This window comes from Danio rerio, chromosome 9 (genome assembly GCF_052040795.2).
Source record: "Danio rerio strain M-AB ecotype USA chromosome 9, GRCz13ab, whole genome shotgun sequence".
In the NCBI taxonomy this organism is placed as follows: Eukaryota; Metazoa; Chordata; class Actinopteri; order Cypriniformes; family Danionidae; genus Danio; species Danio rerio.
The window spans coordinates 85,001-110,000 of record NC_141029.1 but is presented as its reverse complement, the minus strand read 5'-3'; the positions used below and the strand labels follow the sequence as shown (position 1 = coordinate 110,000).

The 25,000-nt window shown below is 48.9% G+C and overlaps 4 protein-coding genes across 16 annotated transcripts in view; 2 read left to right on the top strand and 2 right to left on the bottom strand.

Annotated features, from left to right (window-relative positions):
• ranbp2 (RAN binding protein 2) overlaps nucleotides 1-992 on the bottom strand; it is a 24,446-nt gene extending 23,454 nt beyond the window's left edge. For both annotated transcript variants that reach the window (XM_087267187.1, XM_087267188.1), the window contains exon 1: nucleotides 801-992. In XM_087267187.1, the coding sequence (XP_087123313.1) occupies nucleotides 801-872 (72 nt within the window). In that variant the 5' untranslated portion in view covers nucleotides 873-992. The remainder of the gene's footprint in view (nucleotides 1-800) is intronic.
• Nucleotides 993-1,445: 453 nt separating this feature from the next.
• Nucleotides 1,446-9,493, top strand: il10rb (interleukin 10 receptor, beta). Of its 6 annotated transcripts, none has more exons than XM_087267023.1 (7): nucleotides 1,446-1,548; nucleotides 5,530-5,662; nucleotides 6,201-6,391; nucleotides 6,487-6,647; nucleotides 7,597-7,744; nucleotides 7,823-7,980; nucleotides 8,705-9,489. In XM_087267023.1, the coding sequence occupies exons 2-7, from the start codon at nucleotides 5,658-5,660 to the stop codon at nucleotides 8,972-8,974; spliced, it is 933 nt and encodes a 310-aa protein (XP_087123149.1). In that variant the 5' UTR covers nucleotides 1,446-1,548; nucleotides 5,530-5,657; the 3' UTR covers nucleotides 8,975-9,489. The 6 variants fall into 6 exon arrangements, with proteins under 6 accessions (XP_087123149.1, XP_087123151.1, NP_001029357.3 ...); XM_087267025.1 differs by having other exon boundaries at nucleotides 1,464-1,548; nucleotides 7,600-7,744; NM_001034185.3 differs by lacking the exon at nucleotides 1,446-1,548 and adding an exon at nucleotides 2,329-2,424 and having other exon boundaries at nucleotides 8,705-9,493.
• hycc2 (hyccin PI4KA lipid kinase complex subunit 2) lies at nucleotides 1,838-21,383 on the bottom strand. Of its 6 annotated transcripts, XM_087267100.1 has the most exons (13): nucleotides 21,320-21,383; nucleotides 20,337-20,396; nucleotides 19,300-19,356; nucleotides 19,075-19,176; nucleotides 18,801-18,971; nucleotides 18,356-18,436; nucleotides 17,639-17,754; nucleotides 17,455-17,550; nucleotides 17,239-17,355; nucleotides 16,893-16,980; nucleotides 16,641-16,800; nucleotides 14,331-14,456; nucleotides 10,710-12,396 (listed from the first exon to the last, which is right to left on the bottom strand). In XM_087267100.1, the coding sequence occupies exons 3-13, from the start codon at nucleotides 19,345-19,347 to the stop codon at nucleotides 12,074-12,076; spliced, it is 1,428 nt and encodes a 475-aa protein (XP_087123226.1). In that variant the 5' UTR covers nucleotides 19,348-19,356; nucleotides 20,337-20,396; nucleotides 21,320-21,383; the 3' UTR covers nucleotides 10,710-12,073.
• A 1,664-nt stretch (nucleotides 21,384-23,047) lies between these two features.
• The window catches only part of map4k4 (mitogen-activated protein kinase kinase kinase kinase 4), a 24,911-nt gene continuing 22,958 nt past the window's right edge, over nucleotides 23,048-25,000 (top strand). For both annotated transcript variants that reach the window (XM_087267198.1, XM_087267197.1), the window contains exons 1-2: nucleotides 23,048-23,291; nucleotides 23,494-23,559. In XM_087267198.1, coding sequence (XP_087123324.1) covers nucleotides 23,235-23,291; nucleotides 23,494-23,559 — 123 coding nt within the window. In that variant the 5' untranslated portion in view covers nucleotides 23,048-23,234. The remainder of the gene's footprint in view (nucleotides 23,292-23,493; nucleotides 23,560-25,000) is intronic.

Here is a 25,000-nt window from a genome sequence, read left to right as displayed (position 1 = left end):
AAAAACACTGAAAATTATTAATTTAGTCGCCAAAAGTGCAGTTATTGATCTCCACTTTACAATAAGGTGAAACTGCCTGCTGGATATAGGTAATGTGTGCTTTATTTCAGCTGTTCAGCACTGATGTTCAATACTCACACTGTAGAGTGTGTGTGTGTGTGTGTGTCCTTCACTTATTTTAACACTAAGTAATGCACCCTCATTCAAAAACCTCTCACCTGTAATGTGTGTGCGTATGTACTGCTCAAACCCTGTCAGTCAACTATGAGGACAGAAACATACATCACTAAAACAATCCTTCATTAATCGAGCTAAAATGTTCAATTCATCCAGATTTTGAGTTTAGACGAAATCACCCAGCTCCATGCTCTTTAAATGCATGTAAAACACAGACTCTTTAAGCAAACACACACACACACACACACACACAAACTCTCTCTCTCTCTCTCTGTGTGTGTGTGTGTGTGTGTGTGTGTGTGAAGCTGCTGTGTGTCTGGTCCAGTTTCATTAGTCGCTACACATCCCCTGTGGACGACACTACTCTGAGTCAGAGGTTGCAGGAGCTCCATGTGGAGGATTGCGGATGGTCTGAGGGTAACAGCACTGGTCCTGATGTGATGCCTGTTTAATAGTTTTAATTTCGAAGAATACAATACTCCTCCTCCTCAGCGGTTCCGGCAACTCCAAAGTAAATGAACACTAGTAAACTACAGTAAACTCTGGGCTCGGGGTTTGTTTCCCCGTCTCCGCGCGTGTTTTACCGGCGGGTTCAGACCGGTTAGAGCCGCCCCTCTGCTTACCGCTTTCTGCCCGGGAGACGCGCTCTGGACGGCGGATATGTAGCGCTCCACCTCCGCTCTACTCCTCCTCATGTTTCTGTCTTCTGGCTCTCCCGGTACCGGTAACAGGTGCTCACGCTAACGGAAAACCACAGTTCTGCTCCGCTACTAGCGAGAGTTACGAGATAACTCCGGAATGGCGCACTTTCCACTTCCGCTTCTCCGTTCGCAGATAATCTAGAGCGCCACCCGCTGGACTGGAGGAATCATCACACACACACACACACACACACACACACACACACACACACACACACACACACACACACACACACATATATATATATATATATATATATATATATATATATATATATATATATATATATATATATATATATATATATATATACATACACACACGTTTAAAACAGGGGTCTCAAACTTCAATAGGAGTCCTGACATCGACAGAACACCGGCCCGCAACTGATGTCAAGAATATACCGAGATGTGTGATTTTCACCCCCCCCCCCTTTCTCCCCTACTGGACATTTACAGTACTGCACTGTATATTCGGGTGTGTGGTTCAGTCTCCAGTCTCAGTGTGTGTGTGTGTGTGTGTGTGTGTGTGTGTGTGTGTGTGTGTGTGTGTGTGTGTGTGTGTGTGTGTGTGTGTGTGTGTGTGTGTGTGTGTGTGTGTGTGTGTGTGTTTGCGGTCGAGAGTTACTCCCAGCAGATTATGTCAGTGGCTGATTGAACACGGATGTCTGTAAGTGCTCTATTTGACTAAAGCTCTGTTCTGGTAAATATTCAAGGCTCATTTGATGATAGTCGGTGTTATCTCGCCTGTGTTGACCTGTATTTTGCTTTGTTGTCGTGTATTTATGCTTATTAAGATTTGTGTAGAAATGTGCAATAGTGAACTCTGACGACTGTCTGAACTGAACATGTTCCAGTTAAAGTGAATATATTTCCCTGTTTGTTGGAGTTTTACTATAACAGAGAGATATCGAGAGGAGCAGTCGCCTGTAAAGTCACTGAACTTACTCAGTCTGCCTTCTGCTGTTCCTGCTCCACCTGTAAACCTTTGGTTTAGTAAAGACTGGGACAGGATAGTCATTATTATTCCCATTATTATACTGTAGACAGGAGCTGAGGAGACTGCAGGGGGGTCTGAGTGCATCAGGTGCATCCGGTCTCCACTGATCTGCTGTGCTTGAATGTTAAAGCGGCCCTGCTGTCATCTGTCTGTCTCTCACTGATATTATACATATATCATGATTATATCTTCAACTGATGATTGGATTTACACATCGACACTGTTGAGCTTCATAAAGAGCTGCAGCTGTAATAAAGCTGTAATGACGCGTTATGAAGCCGTCCTGCATCACTGTGCTTTTGTAAATATTTCTGTAATTTGCCTGAAATAAACAAAAAGCATGTCTATCACGTGACTACTGTACAGCGCTCGCGTGTTGTTATGAATTATTAATGACGTCAGTGTTTGTGGTGTTTTGGACACGCCCCCTGCAGCGTCACAGTAGACGTCACGTGTTTTCTCCTCAGTGAGCGAAACCGAGAGAACGGAGAGAGACGCGGATCATGGAGGAGTGTGCCCTGCTGCTGCTGCTGCTCGGGGCCGCCGGTGAGTGTGTGTGTGTGTGTGTTAGTGTGCGTGTGTCTGAGTGTGTATCTGTGTTGAGTCTCCCGCTGTCCGCCGTTCTGGAGCAGCGCTTCCGGTCAGAGCAGCTGGAGTTCCGCTCACTCAGACTGAAACTGATCATCCCGATTATCTTCATGTCGATGTAAGTCATCGATATCTCTGATGATGATGATGATGATGATTACTGATTCTGCCTTCAGACGGCAGGAGGGGAATACCGCGGGGCTTCAGCTGTCACGCGCTGGAACAAAGAGATCAAAGCAGATTTACACAACTTTCACTTCCGCCGCGACTGAACACTAACACAAACTACACACATCAACACACACACACATCAGCACACTACACTAGGGTTGGGCATCTAAGCTATAATGCCGATCCGATACGCATCTCGATACAAAGAATACGATCCGATATATTAGCGATACATTTGTGACATATTGCGATGCAACACGATACGATTCACACCCATATCACGATACGATGCGATATTTCAGCACTAACTAATTAGATCAAGTTTATGAGATGATGTGAAAGAGGATGCTGTGCCATTGAATGAGTTTGATTATTTATAAACCAAGCAAAACCAAGACTTTTTTTTACAAACTGGCTCTTCTCTCAGAGCCAGAGTGTCAGTTTACAGTAGAGGGCCATTTTAGAACATATAGCACATAATATTTAAGTATTTTCAAGATAAACAGAATGTATAAGTGCAATATATATTAAAATATATATATATTTGCACTCTTTCAACATAAATAAATTTAGCATTGCACAACAAGAATTGTGATTTAACTTTTCAACTATGAAAACAAGTTTTACAAAGATATTTTGCCACTGATTATTCAAAACTTAAGGTGGTGAACTAGCAGTGTTATGCTGCTTTGAAACATCACTGTCACTGTAAACAACAGGCTAATAAAAATATAACAAACCAGCAATCTTCTTGCTGTGAGGTGGTCAAACTACCCACTGTGCCACCGTGACACCCAATTATTTTTATCATTATTATTATTAATATTATTATTATTATTAAATAAAAATTAACAGGAGGAGGTGTTTAACCTTCGTTCTCCGTGACACTAGGCTGAATATCTTTGCAGATGAACAATGCAATAGCATCCGTTATTGGCGTAGAGCGAGCAGAACTGTTGCGCATGGAAAAAAAACTTGCAATGCTTTTCTTACCACTTTTGGAGCTGGTTGAAGCAGTGCGAAAGCCGGGGATGCAGAAACACTGGAAGATGCTTTCACAACAACACCGAGGCGCCGCTTCAAGTGAGATTTCAGATTACTCGTACTGCCCACGTATTTTACAGATGCGCGGCACATTTTGCAAATTGCATCTGTCCTGTCATGTCGTCCATCCTTAAATCCATAATGTTGCTTGCCATACTTTAGATTTAAAACTCAGTGGGGAATAAAATGTTTGTTTTGCTTCTCGCGCTTTCTGAGGGCGCTCCACTAGCTTCATCCGCACACCTGATACACTGAGTTGTAGTGTGTGCACATCCGCAAATCCGTTGCTAAGGCTTACTTTATGTAGGTCGATTAAATTATGCGCCAAAACAGGTTGACAACACTTGTTAATAAATAAAAAATACATTCTATATTAAAAATATAAGCTGTATCTCGGAAAAATCGATGCATCTCGCAAAAACCGATGCATCTCGATTTGCTTCCAAAATTTCATTCATCCTCTGCTGCTCAACCGATGCACTCGCATCGTGCACGCGAATGACCGCGTATCGATACATATCGGTTAATCTTCCCATCCCTACACTACACACATCTACACACTACACACACCTACACACTACACACACTACATACTACAGTTCTTCTAATGTTCTGATTTGATGACCGAGTCGATCATTATGAGTCGATCATTATTCTGATATTAATGTGTCGTGTGTGGATGCATGAGCAGAGGCTGTGGAGCTTTATTACTGACGACAGAACCCTGAACAGCCCTGCTGACCTGCTGCACTCACACCGGACCAGAACCGCTCCTCATCAGCTCTTTATCTTAATCAATATTTATACGATCATGCTTCTGGTTCAGGATGAGTCAGCAAGACTATATACTGCATTACTTAACTATTAATAAGAGAACAGCGGGCGGCACGGGGGCTCAGTGGCATCACAGCCAGAAGGTCTCTGGTTTGAGTCTCGGCTGGGTCAGTTGGTGTTTCTGTGTGGAGTTTGCATGTTCTCCCTGTGTTGGTGTGGGTTTCCTCCGGGTTCTCCGGGTTCCTCCACAGTCCAAACACATGCGCTGTAGGGGAACTGATCAACTACACTGGCCGCAGTGTGTGAGTGTGTGTGTGTGAGTGTGTGTTATGGTTATGGTATGAGGTCTGTTGTGAGCCCAGTGTCGGGTTCTTCTGCTTGTTTTTCTCCTCATTTTGACTCATTATTGCTGAACACAACACTATATGTCTATAAAAAGCTTCTGGATGTAGGAGTTTGCCTCTTCAGGAATGAACATGCAGAATCCTCAGCTCAAACACACACACACACACACACACACTCCTGAGCGCGCGCATGCCTCTGCTGGCAGATTAGAAAGCACCGCATTACATCACTGAGTGACCCGACACTGACCATCACACTCACACTGAACACCCTATGATGAACACATGCACACACACACACACACGCACACACTGTGAACACAGTCGTTATCAGCTGTGTTTATGATCAGTCATTCAGCCAATCACCACCTGAGCCAGTGTGAGATCAGCAGTGTATGATGCAGTCCATCCATCTCTGCTGGAGACACACCGCTCTGCACGCCGCTCTGCACACCGCTCTGCACACCGCTCTGCACACCGCTCTGGTCATTGTCCTCAGCTCCTGAATGCGGACCGTCGCTCCTCTGTGTGCTGTAGGCCTTCAGTGTGGCCAGATGCACTTTTATTTCTGAAATATCAGCAACATTTCGACATTATTCACAGTGTAAAGGCGATCATTAAAGACTCATCATCATGACTTGCAGCTTTAGACACCAAAAAATGTGCTGCACCTCAATCTGTGTGTGTGTGTGTGTGTGTGTGTGTGTGTGTGTGTGTGTGTGTGTTCCAGCATCCACAGGTCTGAGTCCTCCACAGAACCTCGGGCTTCAGACGCTCAACACCCAGTATGTGCTGCACTGGGACTGGCCTGGAAACCAGAGCGCTGTAAACCAGAGCGTCCGCTTCACCGCTCAGTACATGTCGTAAGAGCCACACACACACACACACACACACACACACACACACACTCTCTCCTTCAGGAGTGTTTCCACTGCTCAGGTAGACAGCAGAGCTCCTCCTCAGTCTTCATCTGTCCAGATATCTGAGTGGTCCTGTGGTGCCGTCCTGTCCTGAAGTTCCTGATCCTCTAATCAGCACATGTATAGGCAGATGGTGATGGTGGCAGCTTAGTCAACTCGTCAGTTAATTACAGTGATCGTCTCATTAATACAGTACAGCAGGCCGGTCCAAACTCGGTCCTGGAGAGTTTAGCTCCATCTTCCTCCAACACACCTGCCCGGGCGTCTCTAGTGTACCCGGAAAGAGCTTGATCTGCTGCTTCAGGTGTGTTTAACTGGGGTTGGAGCTAGACTCTGCAGGACACCGGCCCTCCAGGACTGAGTTTGGACCCCCCTGTACTATAGGACAGATGATGTAGAGGAACAGTGCTCCTGTTCTCGCTCCACTGATCTTCAGTGTCGGTGTTGGATGAGCGCTTCACTCGGTTCTGTTCCTCCACAGAGAGTTCCGGTCACGGCGAGCGGAGCACATGCAGAAGTGGCTGACGGTGTGTGAGGATGTGGAGGAGCAGCGCTGCGACTTCACCCACGCCGGCCTCTTCTACTTGGGCATCTACCTGCTGCGCGTCAGGGCAAACACCCGGGAGCAGGCCTCCAACTGGACCCAGATCAGCTTCTGCCCTGATAAACACGGTGAGGATACGCTCTCTACATCTGCTCTAGATCCTGACGCCTGACTCCAGATCTGTCCTCCTCTAGATCCTGACGTCTGTCCTTCTCTCCCGCAGCGGCTCTAGGTCCTCCGTCCAGTGTGACTCTGCGTTCGGTTCGTGGAGTTCTGGAGATGGTCATGGCTGATCCTCTGAGCAGCACCAATGAGTCCATGAAGACGCTGGTGCAGGACATGTACTACCTGATCCAGTACTGGAGACAGGCTGATGACACTCGGGTACGTCTGCTTCTGGAGTCCTGCGCTGGTCCTGGAGCACAGCTGTAGGTCCGAGGTGTTCAGGCCAGATCTGTGTGCTGGAGCGGGCAACACCTGACCGCTGTCCTCCACACATACTGGGGTTATGAGCATGTGTAGGGTCAGGAAGCGTCCACATATCTGCTGAGTCCATCATCTGAGCTGTAGAGCGCCGGGAGAGCGTCCGCAGAGACACACTGCAGCGCCGCTGAGGATTGTGGGTTTACAGCAGTTTGACGGATGAATATGAGTCTAGCAGAGATGCTGTTGATGTTCACACACTACAGCACACACACACACACACACTACAGCACACACACACACACACACTACAGCACACACACACTACAGCACACACACACTTCAGCACACACACACACTACAGCACACACACACCTCAGCACACACACACACTACAGTTTGACACAGGATGTGGCAGTGGACCGCCCCTCTACAGCGCTCTGACTCCACTGATTGGTCAGGATCAGGGGTTCTGCTTGGGCTTTATTTGAGGATGTTCATTGGTGGAGCTGAAGCAACGGCCCACAATGCACCTGGCTGAAGGTGACCCCGTCTGTCCGGCTGCTGTAAACCCGTCTGGGGTTAGCTTGTGTCGAAATGATGCCTCAGATGTCTGATAATCACACACACACACACACACACAGGCGTGCTCTGCAGTCAGTGTAGAGCGCAGCACACACAGCTGAGCGGCTGCACTGATCCAAACACACAAACCAGAGCACTTACACACAGGAAGAGGATGTGTGCGTGTGTGCGTGTGTGTGTTCCTCTTCTGAGAACCGCAGCACACCATGTTCATGTGTTGATCTCTGTGTAATACAGACTGTGGCGTGAGTGTACAGTGTGTGCTCATCATATGTGTGTGTGTGTTTGTGTGTGTGTGTGTGTGTGTGTGTGTGTGTGTGTGCAGCAGGCTAAAGAGCTGCGCACCCCGAATAACCTGGTGGTTCTGCCGGATCTGGCCAGATGGAGCGTGTACTGCGTGAGGGTCCAGAGCCGCTACGACTTCGAGAACAAGAGCAGCGTGTTCAGCGACACACACTGCGCACAGACAGAAGGTCAGAGGTCACACACACACTTCCACCTGTGCATTTAGAGCGGTGTGTGTGACAGAGGCCGGTGTGTGTGTGTTTCAGGCCAGACGGCGGTGTGGCTGATCCTGCTGTACTTCCTGTTGGCGCTGGTGCTGGTGTTCCTGCTGGTGCTGCTGCTGTTCCTCTGCTCCTACAGAACCTTCCAGACCTTCAAGAGCGTCTGCAGACCCAGCGCACAGCTGCCCGCACACATCCAGGAGGTGCGCACTGTCCCTCTGTGTGTGTGTGTGTGTGTGTGTGTGTGTGTGTGTGTGTGTGTGTGTGTGTGTAGTGGAGCCAGCACTGAGCCCTGAGGTGCTCCACTGATGCAGATGAACACTGTACAGAAGAGCCCTCAGTAGTGCACAGCAGGTTCCTTAGCGTAAATAGACAGCTCTGCCTGAGCCTCTCTAGAGGAGACCATGGCTGCGTCTGAAACCGCCTACTACTCAGTAGACACTGCATGTGAAGTGAACACCCCTCAGCAGTTAGTAAAGTGCGCTCTATACAGTATGAATGTGAGCAGTATGGATGGAATTTGGACGTACTATATCCGCCATTTTGTCATGGTCACATGACCTACCTGTGTGAGTAGCGTCGCATCACTCCCATTCCTGAAATCTCTCGTGGGGCATGATGGGATGCGCACTGCAGGATCTGGCCGGCAGTAGTGCGTCATCCGGGAACTTCTCGCAGACTGATTTGACTATTCTGTGAATTCAGACACACTCGCCTCACACACTGAGTTCAGCACACTGTATAGTCTGGAAGTGTGCGGTTTCAGACGCAGCCCGGGGCGTTTCTCACACGTTGCATTATGGGTAACTGCATCTGCACACGCAGGAACACTCGTGCTCAGTCTCTAGCCTAGCTGGTGTGCTGCGCTGCGGGCGGTGTGTATCTCACTCTCTCTCTCTCTCTGTGTGTGTGTGTGTGTGTGTGCAGCTCTGGCTCTCTGACGCAGACACACCTCAGATCCTGCTGTCTAAGGAGTGTGTGTGCGAGCATATGGACGTGGCCCTGGTCTGCGCGGTGGACACACACATCCCAGAGGAGCCTCAGGACAGCGGCGGCAGCAGCAGCGACACACACTCCAGCGGAGACTCCGGCGTCTACAGCGAGGAGGACAGCGCAACACACACACACTCACACTCCCTCTCTCTGAAGAACACACACACACATGATCACACACTCCTGCTTACAGACACACTCTGATGTACACACACACACTCTGATGGACGCACACCTGCTCTCACACACACACACACACACTGAAGAAGACCTCTCTCTCTCTCTCTGTCTATTATGTGTGTGTGTGTTACTTTAATAATGTGAACTTAAAGAGAGAGAGAGATTCACCCCTACATCTACAGCACTGATCCAGGACAGCTCTGCAGGACTGAAGGCTACACACACACACACACACACACACACACACACACACACACACACACACACACTCGCTTTCTCTTGTGCTTTGAGGAGTTCAAGCTACAGTACAGGTTCCTCATGGCTCGACTCTGGGCCCGCTGCTGTACTCATTCTCACTCACACACACACACACACACACACACACACACACACACACACACACACACACACACACACACACACACACACACACACACACACACACACACACTCTTCTGTTGGCTGATCATGCTGCTGTATTCCTCTGCTGTTGTGTTGTTCAGGACGCCTCTGAGCTGAATAAAGTCAGTATTCCTGCAGCGCCTCTGTGTCTACAGTTGATCAGCACATCCAGGTCTCCATTATAGACAGTGTGTGTGTGAGTGTTTCTGGATAACACACAGGCTGATCCGCTCCAGCAGGGTCAGTATGAGCAGTGGTCCGTGCCTCCAGCACTGTGAGGACGTTACCTGATGAAGCTGCCCTCATGACCTCCACACAGGTGAACACCGCTCAGGTGGGCTGGAGCTGCTGAAGGCCTGTGGTGTCTCACTGTCCGGCTGTGCGCTTCTCTCCTGACCTTGAACAATATTAGGGTTGAATGGCAGAGATGCTGGATTAAGATGATGTGGGCTGGAGTCGAGATCCTGACTGGATGAATCGTGCAGCTCTACTGGAGCGTCAGTCAAAGCCCAGAAAGATGCAGTGACCGGCCACAGATCTGCACTGTAGCGCACGCATTAAAGCTCAGTCAAATGAACGAGTGTTAGCGTTAAGAGTATCTACAGTATAATCCAGATATACGGTATAATCTCCAAAACAGAGACAAGCTGCACCTGCAGAAGACAAAACCCAGAAATACAGGAATCATCTACAGTCTGCAGCTCATCTCTTTACACTGATTGTTTCTGTTCTCCTCAGTGTTGCCAGATGTGCTATCTATCCAAAACCCGCCGAAATCCAAAAACAACCGGCCAGAAATCTGAAGGCTATCTTGAGCAGTTCTAAAGATGAGGATGTGGATGGGAGGGTGGGGGTAATGGGCTGTGGTGTGCGCCTTTGCAAAACCGCCCAAATTTTCCCTACACCCATTTTTTACCCTCACTATTAAATTCAAAACCACCCAATCTGGCAACACCGGTCCTACTCATACTTCAGTCTCTCATTAAATCTCCCGACCAATCAAATGCTCTCTAGTATCTGACATTCCCCACCCCCTTTTTTTCATTGGCTGTTCATCTGATGAGCTTGAGTTCAACCATTCTCTGGCAGAGCTGTGAGAAAACAACATACTATTGGCTGATTATAAAAGGGGGAGGAGCTATTCTATGCTCCGCCCTCTCTTCATGCATCAGCCAAACATTGAATAAAACTGCAGATTTCAGATCTCCTCACTGGACCGTGAAGATCTCCTGTTTGGCTTGTGAAGCGCTGTAGTGTCCAGCAGCGGCTCTGTGCTCAGCCGGTAGAGCAGTCTTCACCGTCAGACCAGTGTGTGTGCAGGAGATGTCAGCAGAATCACACTCAGAGTCCACACCGACACACTCACCACATTTATTCACAGGATAATCTCACATCTGCAGCGGGAGATGGAGGAACATCTGATTACAGCACACGACACACACCAGAGGAAACCACAACATTACAGCAGTGTCAGGATATACAGCTGAGGACACACACACACACACACACACACACACACACACACACACACACACACATGTTTCCTCAACACATTTCACACACAAATGACAACAGTCAAACTTCGCCCGTTCACACAGTTATGTGTGTGTGTGTGTGTGTGTGTGTGTGTGTGTGCAGAAACTCCTGGGCTCTGTTCTTCACACTAGAATATGTGATGATGTATGTTGTTCTGACTATTTTGCACACTTTAGCTGCTAATATACAATATGGACGTGTAGACACAAACGCGGACACTGGACAGCTGCAGGACGCTTCAGACAGTCTTCTGCCTCTTCTGTGCTTGTTAAGGAATAACTGCGTCATTTCTGGGAGTCATGCACAGGTGACGTTAAGCTACTATGCAGATCATTTAAAGGTAAAAGTCAACTGCTAAACACTGGACTCAGGCAGAAAGTGTGTGAACAGACCACGACTACTGTGGAGAGTTCCTGAAGCTGTTTTCAAGAGTTCAGGATCTCAGAGTGAACGGATGAACGGCAGAGTTATCAGCTAGTCTAGTGTGTCTGTGGTGTAGATGCTGAGTTGTGATGAACACTGGGCTGATGCGGCCGCAGATTACAGCACTGTCCTGTGTTTACAGTATTCACACACACTGAGACCACCGTATACATCTGCATTCAGCCCACACGAAGAAGAGGAATCCTGTGATTCAGGTCAGAACACTGGAGAACACGACCGTACAGAGCATCTACATCTAAACAAACAGCATAAACCAAATCAAGCAGCAGCAAAGGACAGGCTCAGTCTCAGAAACATCCTCTGCAATCAAACTCTACACAACACATTTTACATTAATATAAATATTTCAACAGCATATGATCAAAACATGACCCACACTAGAGGACGAGCTCACACACTGCAGGAAACCACACATATTACGGGTGACTGGATTAATTATTGCTGATTATCATGTCAGAGCTCCCTGCGGGACTGCAGAGCCCGGGTCACAGCGCTGCCTTCTGAGGGTCACCCAAACTACCCTAAGAGTTTGACCTTACTCCAGAATAGAGCTGATTCTGTTCAGTGGCAGGAGTGCTGATGTGTGGAGCTCAGGGCGACACCTGGGAGATGGTCGGAGTCAAGAGGTACACCTGGGAGATGGTCAAAGTTGAGAGCTACATCTGTGAGATGGTCAGAGTCTAGGGGTCAGAGTCAAGGGCTACACCTGTGAGATGAGCAGAGTCAAGGGTTACACCTGAGCTACACCTGTGAGATGATCTGCATGTTGCAGCTGGGCGAGCGGGACTGCGGGCCCCGCATCGGCTCCGGCTCCTCTGGCAGGCTGCGGTTGGAGAGTCTGCGGGTGTCGGGGCTCCGGGGCTCTACCGGAGCTGTGCGGGCAGAGCTGCTGCTGCTGCTGCGGGGCAGACCTGCACCCTGCCGACTCCTCACTCGGCTCTTCTTACTAGCACACAGACGGGACGCGGCGTTCCCTCGACTGCTGCTGGACGCCCCGGACGAGAAGCCCTCATCTGGATCATTCAGCGCCAAACACTCCTCGTCCCCGCTCAGCTGATCAGCATCTGACACACAGACAGACATGATGGAGGAGGAATCAATCCCTGAAGCCAAGATCAACAGAGCACCTGTTCCCCTTCAGATGTGCTGAAACATCCTAGAATCAGTGTGTTTAGCGGTGCTTATGCAAACATTATTCGTTCAAAGTAACGTAAAGGGCTTAATTCACCTAAAACTGAAAGTCCCTACAGTCAGAAGAACTGCAAACGTGAAGCTCCAAGAACACTTCACCGCACCAAAGGGGTACTTACCTGTTCTCCTCCGCATCAGCGTGTGTGTTTACTGCAGGCTCTGCCATCAACACAACACAAGCAGTGTATTGCCTGTAGTAAACACACACCCTGATATGACTGATATGGGTGAACTAAGAGTTACTCACAGATTTGTGTCTCACTGAAGTGTTGTTGGAGCTCAGTATGAATACCACATGCAGAGTTTTGAGGATGTGTCTGGACTTTGAGCATCTCTGGACCCCTGCTGTCTCTGGAGAATGAGGAGCTTCAGGATTTCAGCTAAAATATCTTCAATATTGTCTGAAGATGAACAAAGGACTCAGTGAATCAGCATATGAGCGAGTAACTAATGACCTTCAGTTTCGGGTGAACGAGCCCTTTAAAATGAGTTTTTACACATTTCCACAAGACCACCAGAAGTTAAATAAAGCAGATATGAAGAACAGAGGGAATCCAGTCAGAGTGTGTAGACGAGGATAATGAACAGATGAGTGAGCATTCACACTGTGGCAGAGCTGCTGAAGCATTGGGGAGGACAGGGATCATGCACACGTGTTTCAGACATGCTAGACCTCCCTACTCCACACACACACCTGCTGTCCGACACACGCTAGAGTGTGTATGACGGACTCTCCGACCATAAACGCTGAATCATACAGGTGAGGAACTTACATCTGGTCTGATGCTCAGTGGACGCAGCATGGTTTCCAGCAGGTGTTCACGTTCTCTTGTGTACATCACGTCTCTTTATGAGCACTCGTGTTGGGTTTGGTCAAGACCCTTCTCTCTTATTTTGTCAGGATTTACACCAGTTTCAAGTAAGGAACCCATATTACAGGGCTTACACGCATCAGGACAGGAAGCCAATGAAAAGGATGTAGATGACATTATTCCCATCATGATGTGTTTTACTCCATCAGAAAGAAGTTTGAATAGCTTGCTTTACGCCGCTCTCTCATTAAACACTGTATAGCCCTGTTTAGACCCATGTTTATCTTCATCCAGATGTCACTGGACTGACAAAAGCACATCTGAATACCAGGAGTAAACAGGTCCTCAACGTGACTGGTGTAAAGAAGATTTCCAGTCCAGTCAATTAAACAATAGAAAGTAGATTAATGTAGCTTAATTAATACTATAGCAAAGAATAAGTCACAGGTATCACCAACATGCTTAGTGAAACAGTCAATGACTGAGGTGAAATGACAAGCTCGGGATCAAACTGCTGTCCATGCAGGTCAATGCAAAGCAGACTGATAAGAGGAGCTGTTGGAAAGCCTCTTACAGACACTAAGGCACGTGAATGAGGACAGCGATCAGGCCAAACACTGGATCCAACATTTCATTAATAACTGGAGGAATGATGAAGAGTGTTAAAGTTTAAGAAATTAAAATAATGGCTTTACCAAACACCTAGAATCGCTGACATCTTGCAACTGCACTTAGATCCAGCTTTTGCAAGAAGCTTTTTCAGCTGTGAACTGAATAGCTTTCACCAGTGTTCATATGTTTTAACTGCTCTTAGTGTGTGCAGGAGGCTTCTCAGCGAGGACCCTGATGCTCCCTCGTGTGTCTCCAGCTGGAGGTTCGAGGTTTTCTGGGGAGGTTCATTCCAGGGTAGCAGAGGTGCTTAAAGGAAGCGAGACCATTGGGTGAGTCTAAAGGGAAAAGCCCGCCTCCACCACTGGACTCCACCCCCTGCCTACCCTCATAAGCGACTGGGAGAGAGCCCTGCCCTCCTGGCTGGTGATTGGCTGCTGGTTTCCGGGGGGTGAGTCGGCTGGGGCAGACGGTGAGGCTGATTTCGGCATCGCTCGAGAAGTCAAAACAATCTGGGATGTGACAGAACAGGGTAAGTGTGCTTCTTAGTGTCTGTGCCCTACAGGAAGAGTGAGACAACACCAGCAGAGTGCAGTATGTCCACAGAGTGTTGTGAGGAAGACGAGGCACGTGCTGCATCACACAACACTGTCATCCACACACACCATGGCCGTTACGTTCAGGGTTCACACATTCTCATGATCAATACAAAGCACTGCTCTGCCGTCTACATCTTATCATGACGATCATGAGGACTATTATACTGTGGGAATTGGTATTATGAATGGCAGTTTCCTGCAACCCATTCTACACTCCACCAGGAATTACAGTAACTGTAACGGTCAACAGTGTCCGACTGGCTGAACAACACATTACCTTAAGAATAACAGAATGACTCATCACAGAAAATTGGTGCATTTTCAGGCTTGCCAAAAAACAGAGCTCAGCCAACCCCACGCTCCACCATATCTCCACCATACAGCTGTACACTTGGAGTGTTTGTGGACCAGAATCAGCAATAAGAGCGGTCTTTAACCAACCAAACAAGAGGCCATGTCACACCATCACTCCTCAGTCTACACTGGCCGTCATTCCATCATTTCCTATTCAGCTCAGTCCCTTTATTAATCACGGGTCGCCTTCAGGTAGGGGATAGTTCTCTCACTGAGGGCTTATGGGCTAAACAGCAATGCAGGATACCTGACCGTCTTGGAGTCCCTGTAAGGCGTGCTAGAAGGACTTATAGTGGGGTACTGCAACACCCATGTGGGCAACAACATTTATACCTGAGAGAGGCATGACTGGGAAGAAGGCCTGCCCGATCTGAACCTGAGAGGTGTTTTGCTGTTGGATTTCTTTGCTATTTGCAGTTTGTCCTTAACAAACACCATGTGTCCATCAGTGCACACGGCACCAGGACACTCTGTGGTGAAATCATCTGGTCTTTGACTATATTTTGGACACTCAGGTAAAGAGAAGAGCAGAGCTGATAACTGATCATCACCTGATGGAAAGATGATCTGGTGTCAGAGGAGTAGGCCGGGCAGACCTGGCAGGCCCTAATGTTACTTTTAAGGGTCTGCTAGGAACATCTGGATGATCTATATGACATTGAGAGAGAGTCATCCATGCTCTCCACTGTCAACAAGGCTATAAGGAGCTGTAGTTGTAAGGCTGGTCATGGCAGTAGTCCACGAATATGGTGGTGAACACTAGAAGAACAGGATTTTGTCAAGCTGAAAGAGTCCGACCAGACCGGGTTGGCTTGTGGGACTCTAAAGGCAGCTGATGGGTACTGACAGCTCAAGCATGCTACAGCCCAGGTGGCCATTGAAAATAAAACCCAGGCCTGGAAAGAGTTCAGGGGGACCATGGAAGAACACTAAAGGCCACAAAGAGATTCTGGCAAACCATAAGACACCTCAGGATGGGGAAGCAGTTCCACACCAACACTGTTTACAGCGGAAGTGTGGGCCGTTGATCTCGACTGAGGATGTTGTCAGTTGGTGGATGGAAGACTTTAAGGATCTACTTAATCCCACTGACACACCGTTCTTTGAGGAAGCAGAGATGGGGGTGAAGGATGGACTCACCCGTCGCCCAAACTGAGGTCACGGAGGTAGTCTGAAAGCTCCACAGATACAGCAGGGTGGATCTACCTGTGCACCTCAAGTCTCTGTATGGGGTGGGGCTGTTTTGGCTGACAAGCGTCTACAACATTGCACAGAGGTTGGAAACAGCACCTCTGGACTGGGCAACTGGGGTTCTCATATTTAAGGTTGACCAGAGGATGTGTACTATATCCAACTATAGTGGGATCACACTCCTGGACCAGCTCTGCCCTCTCTAGGGTGAAGACACTGTCAACATTTTTGGTTGAACTGTGCCTTTACCTCTTCAGAACACAAAAGATAAGCACAGTTTGGAAAGAAGGTTGAAGTCTGAAAAATAAAGAAGTCATGAAATGGAAACTCAATATTCACACATATAAGAGCCGAACCTACAATACAGGCTACAAGTTTCACCTCCACATGTCTTAACCTGGAGCTCATGACAGTGCCCTCAATAACCCTGCTCTGTGTCTGTCCGTCGCTCAGGAGGGTCTGATACTGTTCACTATTAACCACCAGATTAAACAAGTACTGATCACGTGTGTGTGTGTGTGTGTGTGTGTGTGTGTGTGTGTGCAGCCTCACCCTCTCTCCGCCAGCGTAGTCTGCGGATGGATGCGGCCGTGATGCTGCAGTGTGTGATGCGGCTGGCGGTCGGGGTCACCTCCACCTGCAGGAGCCGCCTGCTGCCCGCCGAGCCCCCGGGCGCACTGACCGGCAGAGAGCTCCGCATGGCATTGCCCAGCTGAGGAGACAGAGCGTGGTCAGAGGAGCACACACGCATGCACTCACTCACACACACACACACACACACACACTGAGCAGATGGAGACGTACCAGCAGAGGCTCCGAGTACAGCTCCAGCTCCGCCCTGTAGAGGATATCATCCAGAGCCTCCCTGCCTGCGTCCCACTCGCCGTTAAATCTGCCACACACACACACACACACACACACACACACACACACACACACACAGTTCACTGACAGCTCAGTTAAGGCTCTGATAGTGCCCCCTGGTGGCCAGTTTTCAGGAGGGATAAGGCAGTTCTCCTCACTGCGCTGGCCTGCCCTATTCCAGAAGCTGGAGTGTTTAGGTGTGTTTGCCCATGTTCACTCACGGCTGGCTGTGTTGGTGTGTTGATCTCGTGTTATTGTGTAATGTTGTTGTGTTGGTTTTGCTCACATGGCATGATAGACAGCGGTCAGCATCTGCACCATGAACTCCGGGTCCAGCATCACACGCAGACCAGGAGCCGACCACGCCTTCAGCTGCTGCCGGGGGAACCCGCACACACACAGCCTGACACATACACACACACACATCATTAACATACATCACACACACACAATGGAGTGTGATGTAGATAACACAGGAGTGCAGTATGAGGACAGGCCTCACCGCGAGCTCATCCTGCAGACGGCCCGGTACGAGGAGCAGGGCATGTAGACCACCACTGAGTTATAGCACAGCATCAGGAAGCACAGCACCTCAAACCTGCACACACACACACACACACACAAACAGTGAAGATGTTCTGCGCACGAGCGTGTGTGTGTCGGTGTATGACTGCAGGGATGATGACCTGTTCTGCGCAGTGAAGGTCTCTCTCTGCGGGTGCAGGCCGCTGTACACCACCCTGATCAGGTCATGCTGACACAGAGCGCCCTCAGTCAGAGCCATGGAGCCCAGGCTGGACGGCTGCGCACGCGCACACACACACACACACACACACACACACACACACACGCACACACAGAACAGACATAGTGCCAGGCGGAGTGAGGGTGTGTCTGCAGTGGCTGGTTGTAAAGGTGTCTCTGGTGTCATCAGCCTACCCTCAACCAACACAGCCCTCTCTACAGAAACACCAGCGCAGCGACAGCTTTACATGTAGTGTATATCTGCTGCAGACAGGCCGAGCGTGCCGCCGCCACTGCCGCTGTGCACAGGAGAGCTTCTGCTGTGGGGAGAGCGGACACATCTGTACAGCTCCACAGGGCTCATGAGGACAGTGCTGCGGTGTTGATGATGATGTCCTGCCTGACCTCTGAATACCAAACCTGTCAATCACTCACCAAAGAAGGCGGAGCTCCAGGACACGCCCACTGACTGTATAATCTCCACTGACCAATGGCAGCTCAGAGGTGTTAAGGAGCCAGAACTAACCTGAGTGAGCTGAGGAGTGTGTGTGTGTGTGTGTGTGTGTGTGTGTGTGTGTGTGCGTGTGTGTGTGTGCGTGTGTGTGTGTGCGTGTGTGTGTGTGTGTGTGTGTGTGTGTGTGTGTGTGTGTGTACTGTACCTCGTGGTATATGGAGGGCTTGGACAGAGACGGGATCATGAAGGACAGCAGCTTACTGTTCCCATCCTTATCCACGATCTCCTGCAAATCACCAGTGGAGGAGGTTAGGTCTGGTGTGTGTGTGTGAGTGTGTGTACGTGTTTTTGTGACATATCAGGACACCAATCTGTATAGTGACATGGGTATGACACAGGTATTACAGAAAGAGGTGAAATATGGGGACATTGGTGACGTCCTCATTTCTCCAAAAGCTTCTAAATCCCACAGGATGAGTTTAATCAGAGAGTGACGCTGTACAGTCTCCTGTGATGGTTGGGTTTAGGGGTGGGGTGGGGGCAATATGATATAGTGTGAACAGTATTAAATGTATGGAAACCTTTGTAATGTCCCCACTTTTCACCAAAACAAATGTGTGTGTGTGTGTGTGTGTGTGTGTGATGCGCACCAGGTTGTAGATGCCCAGCAGCAGGGCCTGTACGCTCCCGCTGGCGTCTGCAGCTCCTCTGCGCAGGAAAACCCACAGCAGCTCCGGCAGAAACTGCAGAGTGAAGCAGCGCAGACGCTCCTCACTGCTGCGGTACAGCTCGAACAGCTGATGACACACCGGCTCCAGCAGCTGCACACACAATATATATATATATATACATATACAGAGATAACACGCACACAACACACACACACACACACACACACACACAGACGTGCATGGCTCTGCTCACCTCACTGTGAGGGTTCTGGATGACGGAGTACAGTGCTGGAACCAGAGTCTCCCTCTGCTGGAGGACTGAGGCATAACCACACCGCTGCGCTTCTGACAGCGCCTGCACACACACACAGAACACTTTAAAACACACACACACACACACACACACACACACACACACACACCTAACACTGTACAACACACTTCAGAGAAGATGTGATGAATGATATTAAAAACCCACCTTATATTCTGAAAGCCAGTCCTGCACTATAGCGCTCTCTGTAGCCATCACCAGTACCTGACACACACACACACGCACAAGCACACACACACACGCACACAGAATGACATATATTAACCCTGTGCTCTACTGTCCACATTGAACACAACAGCTCAGAGATAATTAAATAAACGAGTTCTTCACTGAGTGTGTATGGGTGTTTCCCAGTACTGGGTTGCATTAGCAAGGGCATCCACTGTGCAAAACATATGCTGGAATAGTTGGTGGTTCATTCTGCTGTGGACGAAAGTGAAGAGCAGGGGGTGGGGGGTGGCCCCTAATGATATATCTTGGAGCCCCCAAAATGTGTGGCCCTTAGAATTTTCCTAACCCCTCCCCCCAGCGGCACCCCTGCTCCATCCGCTTGTTAAGTGTGACGTCACGCGGAGCGGCTTCCGGGTCCAAGCGCTCTATTCAACTGAATGTGGACTCATGAAACGGTAATAATAAACGTTTACAAAGCGATTTAATACTGTCGAAAGTCACGATGGCAGAATATATGTCCAGCCTAATATCCGACGGCCAGAAAGTGATTCATTTTTTATAAATTGTTAAATTTTTGGTATTTGTTATGCAGCAAGCCCAGAGATTGTTGTGAACACTATGAGTTTATGTTAAATTCACTTTAATGTGTGACAGGAATTAAACGCGATCATAAACAAATGATTTCTCCACTCAAATGAATGGCAGCTTGGACCCGGAAACAGTATTACACACGTCACAAACACGTCACCACTTAACAAGCGGATAGCAGAGGAGCAGCCGCCCAGTGTTCCGCACGCTCCTCCTCCTCCTCCTCCTCCTCTGTGTGGATCATGACTACAGCACCGTCACTGAATCTAACGCTACACCCTCTCGGCCTGTGATGAAGCACATCAACACTGTTCACAGCAGCAGTTACACTCTCTACAACACACACACACACACACACACATACACACACACACACACATGAACACAACACACACAGACGGAGCATCAGGACTGGGTTTACTCACGGTGTGTGTGTGTGTGTGTGTGTCAGACACTCTTCATCTCTGCAGGGTTCGTCAGCCGGCCTGAAACACACAGGAAGATTCCTCAGCAGAGAGACACGAGTGAGGAAGAGCATGAGGAGGAGGAGCTGAACGCTGCTGCGCTGTGTGTGTGTGTGTGTGTGTGTGTGTGTGTGTGTGTGTGTGTGTAGTGTAAGGGGTAACCCACAGGTCTCCTGCATGACTCCTGGAGGGCCGCAGCTCTGCAGTTTTGCTCCAACCCAAATCTAACACAGCTGATCCAGCAGTGTCCAGCGGTCTCGAGCACTTGATGAGCTGATCAGCTGCGCTAGATTAGTGTAGAGCAAAACTGCAGAGCTGCGGCCCTCCAGGCACGGGGGAGAGAGAGAGAGAGACCAATAAAAACATCAGTGATGCACTTACACACACACACACACACACACACACACACACACACACATCTAGATTATTAGAGTTGAATCATTGTAATTATACTGATTATTGCTGTTTTATGCTGAATGTTGACGGTTAAATGTGCAGTTTCTTCTGATTTATCATTATTTTATTGATTTGTATGAATAATGACACATTGATTACACAGTAATATGATGCAGTGAATAATAATGCTGTATATTGACTAATGCTGTTTATTATTTATATTTTATTTAATTGTCATATATTAATATCCTCTTTACTTCTGCTGTTTACTTTATCATATACATAATAACACAGCGGCGACCCGATAATCCACATTCAGGACACAACGACACATCAAAAGGTCTTACGTCACACACACACACACACACACACACACACACACACACACACACACACACACACACACACACACACACACACACATCCCCTCATCATCCTCCTCCTCCGCATCTGTGAGAGAGTAAAGCGGCTGTGTCTGCCTCCGTGTCTTCATCGGCTCAGTCTGCATATTCCTGTGCTCTAGTTAGTAAGGTTACTGCAGAACTCACCTAGTTAGTGTTCGAGCAGACGATCAGCTGGACCAGCCGCTGCACAGCAGTGACGACACGCGCCGCTTTCTGCGCATGGCCGGAAGTACGAACATCCTAACAGAATAAAAGCACGAAGATGCAGGGACAAATCTCCGAGAGCGCGGCTGAATTAAAACCAGCAAGTCATTTAAATGAATCCCGACTGCTTTGTAAATGCATTGCGTCGATCTTATTGTGAAGAAATGATCCTTTTTAATGGTTTTTATCTGATGTTTAATTTAAATCTGATCTTCCAGTAACTCCGCCCCTCCCGCGCCCTCATCTGCATACGCGTAAAAGCCTTTTCTCAGCAGAAGAACACGTGCTTTCAATAATACACACATCACACATATAATTATGAATGCCAACATGAATATAAATTATATATTTAAATGAATATAAATGTATATATATACATCTAGCCTGTGTGTGTGTGTCATTATTAATTAACTGTTTATAAATGTCCAGAATGGATGAAGCACCTAGACATTCATTCATTCATTTTTTTCAGCTTAGTCATCCTATTAATCTGGGTTCACCACAGCGGAATGAACCGCCAACTTATCCAGCATATGTATTACGCAGCGGATGCCCTTCCAGCTGCTACCTATCACTGGGAAACAACCACACACACTCACACACTACAACCAGTGCAGTTGATCAGTTCCCCTAAAGCACATGTTTGGATTGGGTGAAGCCGGAGCACCCGGAGGAAACCCACACCAACACGGGGCAAGCTGAGCTTCTCATATTTCCTCTATTGTGATGTACATACGGCGATGATGATGACAAGCTCGAGGAGCTACCTGTACAGGTGGAATCTGCATATTCATTTCAACACACTGATAGACCCGCCCTAATGGATGAATGGCCCCGCCCTAACTGATAGCAACACCCTAAATGACTGATAGCCCCGCCCAAAATGACACGTGCGTGTGTGTGTGTGTTTGTTTGTGTGTTATTGTTATACTGTCTACTGCTCCTCATTTTAGTGTACACTGTGTGCAGTGGAAGCGGTGTCCCAGTGTCCTCACTGCGCTCAGCATCATCATCACTAGTGAGTGCACTCATCCTCATCCATCTGCACATCAGAGTAAATCACGTGTTGTCTTCATTAAAATTAACAACAGCTTCATATTTAACAATGATGCCGAACATGTGAATTACCCTAATTAAGACTTTATAAGTCTCATTTTGAGTTAGAAAAGAGGCAAAGTTGAATATTTTAATAAATAGAAACATCACATGAGTGTAGAGAGAGAGTGACCTCAGACTCACTACAATGATTATATTAATGACAGAGGCTAAACAGACTTGAAGCGGGATTCCCCAGTGCTGGAGCTGGAGAAGTGAAGAGAGGACATGGCAAACTCCCTCAAACACCGAGTCCGATGATGGAGCACAGGCAGTCTGATTCCCGCATTGGACTCTGCTCTGGGTTTGCTCTGCTACCTGTGGCTCGTCATTTGGACAATTTTGCGCTGAAACGAGACATTGAAAACGGTGTTGTGTGTGTGTGTGTGTGTGTGTGTGTGTGCGCTTATTAAACGCGAGCGCTGTTATCTTTTTCCGGACAGCGCGCTGACCCAGAGGAGCCCCGAACCGGACTGACTTGTGTGTCCGCCGTGGGATGGAGCTCCGCCCCGTCCTCCTTATGGCTCCGCCCACACAATAGGCTCCGCCCAGACTCAGCACTGACCCAGACTCAGTGCGCTTCATCATCCGCCATCATCATCATTGTCACCGTGAACAATAGAGATCCGCTGCGGCCCGCGCTGCTCTCGGGATTATCGGCGGAAAATAACGATGATCGACGGCGTCGAGCGGGCGCAGAACGACTGAAGCGGACGGAGGAATCACGGCATCGCGTTTTAGTCGACGGACGGCGTGAAAGATGGCGAACGACTCTCCCGCGAAGAGCCTGGTGGAGATCGACCTGGCGGCGCTGCGCGTGAGTGTGGCCGCGGGAGGAGCGCGGAGCCCGGGGAGCGCAGCAGGGAGCGCCCGCTTATTGTTCCGCGGCCCTTTGTCTCCGCGGCCGCTCCCGTGGGCCTCAGCCTGATCATATCCATAACCATAACCGTAACGTTAATCATAATCATGCCCCTATCTCACTGCTCCCGCACTGACCGACCGCCGTCTGTGTGTTTCAGGACCCGGCTGGCATTTTCGAGCTGGTGGAAGTGGTCGGCAATGGCACCTACGGACAAGTGTACAAGGTCGGTGTGCTTTTACGGTGTTCACTTTCAGCTTGACGGTACTTCGTAAAGCGCTCGGTGAGCGTGTCGTGTCGGTGTAATAATGCCCGTTAACGGGGAGTTTTCACATCACACAGAGAGGTCTAGCCCTGCTGATGGGTGTGAACTTCTGCGCATGCGCAGACGCACTCAATGCGACAAACATACATTGATTACAGCCCGGTGATGAAGCGGCACACGAGCCTGCTTTATACAGGGGTAAATACAGCACTGAGGAAGAGTTCCGGTGTACACACTGCGCTAATACTGCGAACACAGCGCTATATCAACTGCTGTATGTGTGTGTGTGTGTGTGTGTGTGTGTGTGTGTGTGTGTGTGTGTGTGTGTGTGTGTGTGTGTGGCTTTACTCTTCTGGGTTCTGCTCCATCATCAGCTCAGACTCTGCCAGTGCTGTTCACTTGACATCAGGCCAGTATCAGTTCAGTTCAGGCTGATGGGTGATGTGTTCGTGTCCTCATTGTTCACTGGTTAGACTGGTCCTGCTGCTCGGCAGATTACTGCTCTTTAAGCCACTTTACAGCATCATCTGCCGTCTGATGGAGCCTTAAAGGGGCAGAGCACAGACACGGCGCCGTCCTGCTCCTCCAGCAGCACACACTCTCTCCTGTAGGGCTGTATAATGGAGGTCTTCAGTGAGTGAGTGTGATGAGGTCTGTGGTGAAGAACTCTTGATGACGGTCAGCTCTCCAGTACAGCACGCCACACAGCCGCTCTCAGGCCATGTTTACACCACTACGGTTTACTTTTAAAGCACATGAGTTCTGCTACGGTTACGCCGGCGTGTTGGAGCGCTGAAAACGGAGTGTTTTGGAGGCGCTGAGGAGGCCGCTTTAGTTTGACAGCGCTGCTGCTGTGTGTCCGTGTGGAAACAGACATCTGAACATGGAGGCGGGGCTGCAGACATTCTGCTCTCTGATTGGGGCTTTCCTCACACAGCTCAGTCCTGCATCCTCTCCTGCAGTTCACACTTCACAAGTCCCATATGGAAAACAAACAGCAGAGGACACGTCGGCTAAATCTCCAGAGGGAGCAGTGCAGTGTATGAGCTGATCACGTCCCCTGCAGACGACACTGCTTCACATGACGTGAGGAGCGGCCTATTCTCATTCTGACATGAGCAACTGAACAGACACTGATCATGCGGAGGCGTCGCGTAGCGGCAGATTAATATGAGCCTCATCTCCACTGTGTGCATGTTCATAACAGAACACAGCCGATAACGTCACGGCCTCCGCTCAGTCTCGGTGAGAACACGACACACAGCCCGTCTGCTGAAGATCAGGTCCATCATCCGTAATGGCCAGGAGAACAGCACAGCGCTCCATAGGGTTACACGTCATGGGAAATAAAGGCGAACACGTACAGGCGAACATGTGCAGAACACGCTTACACACATCAATA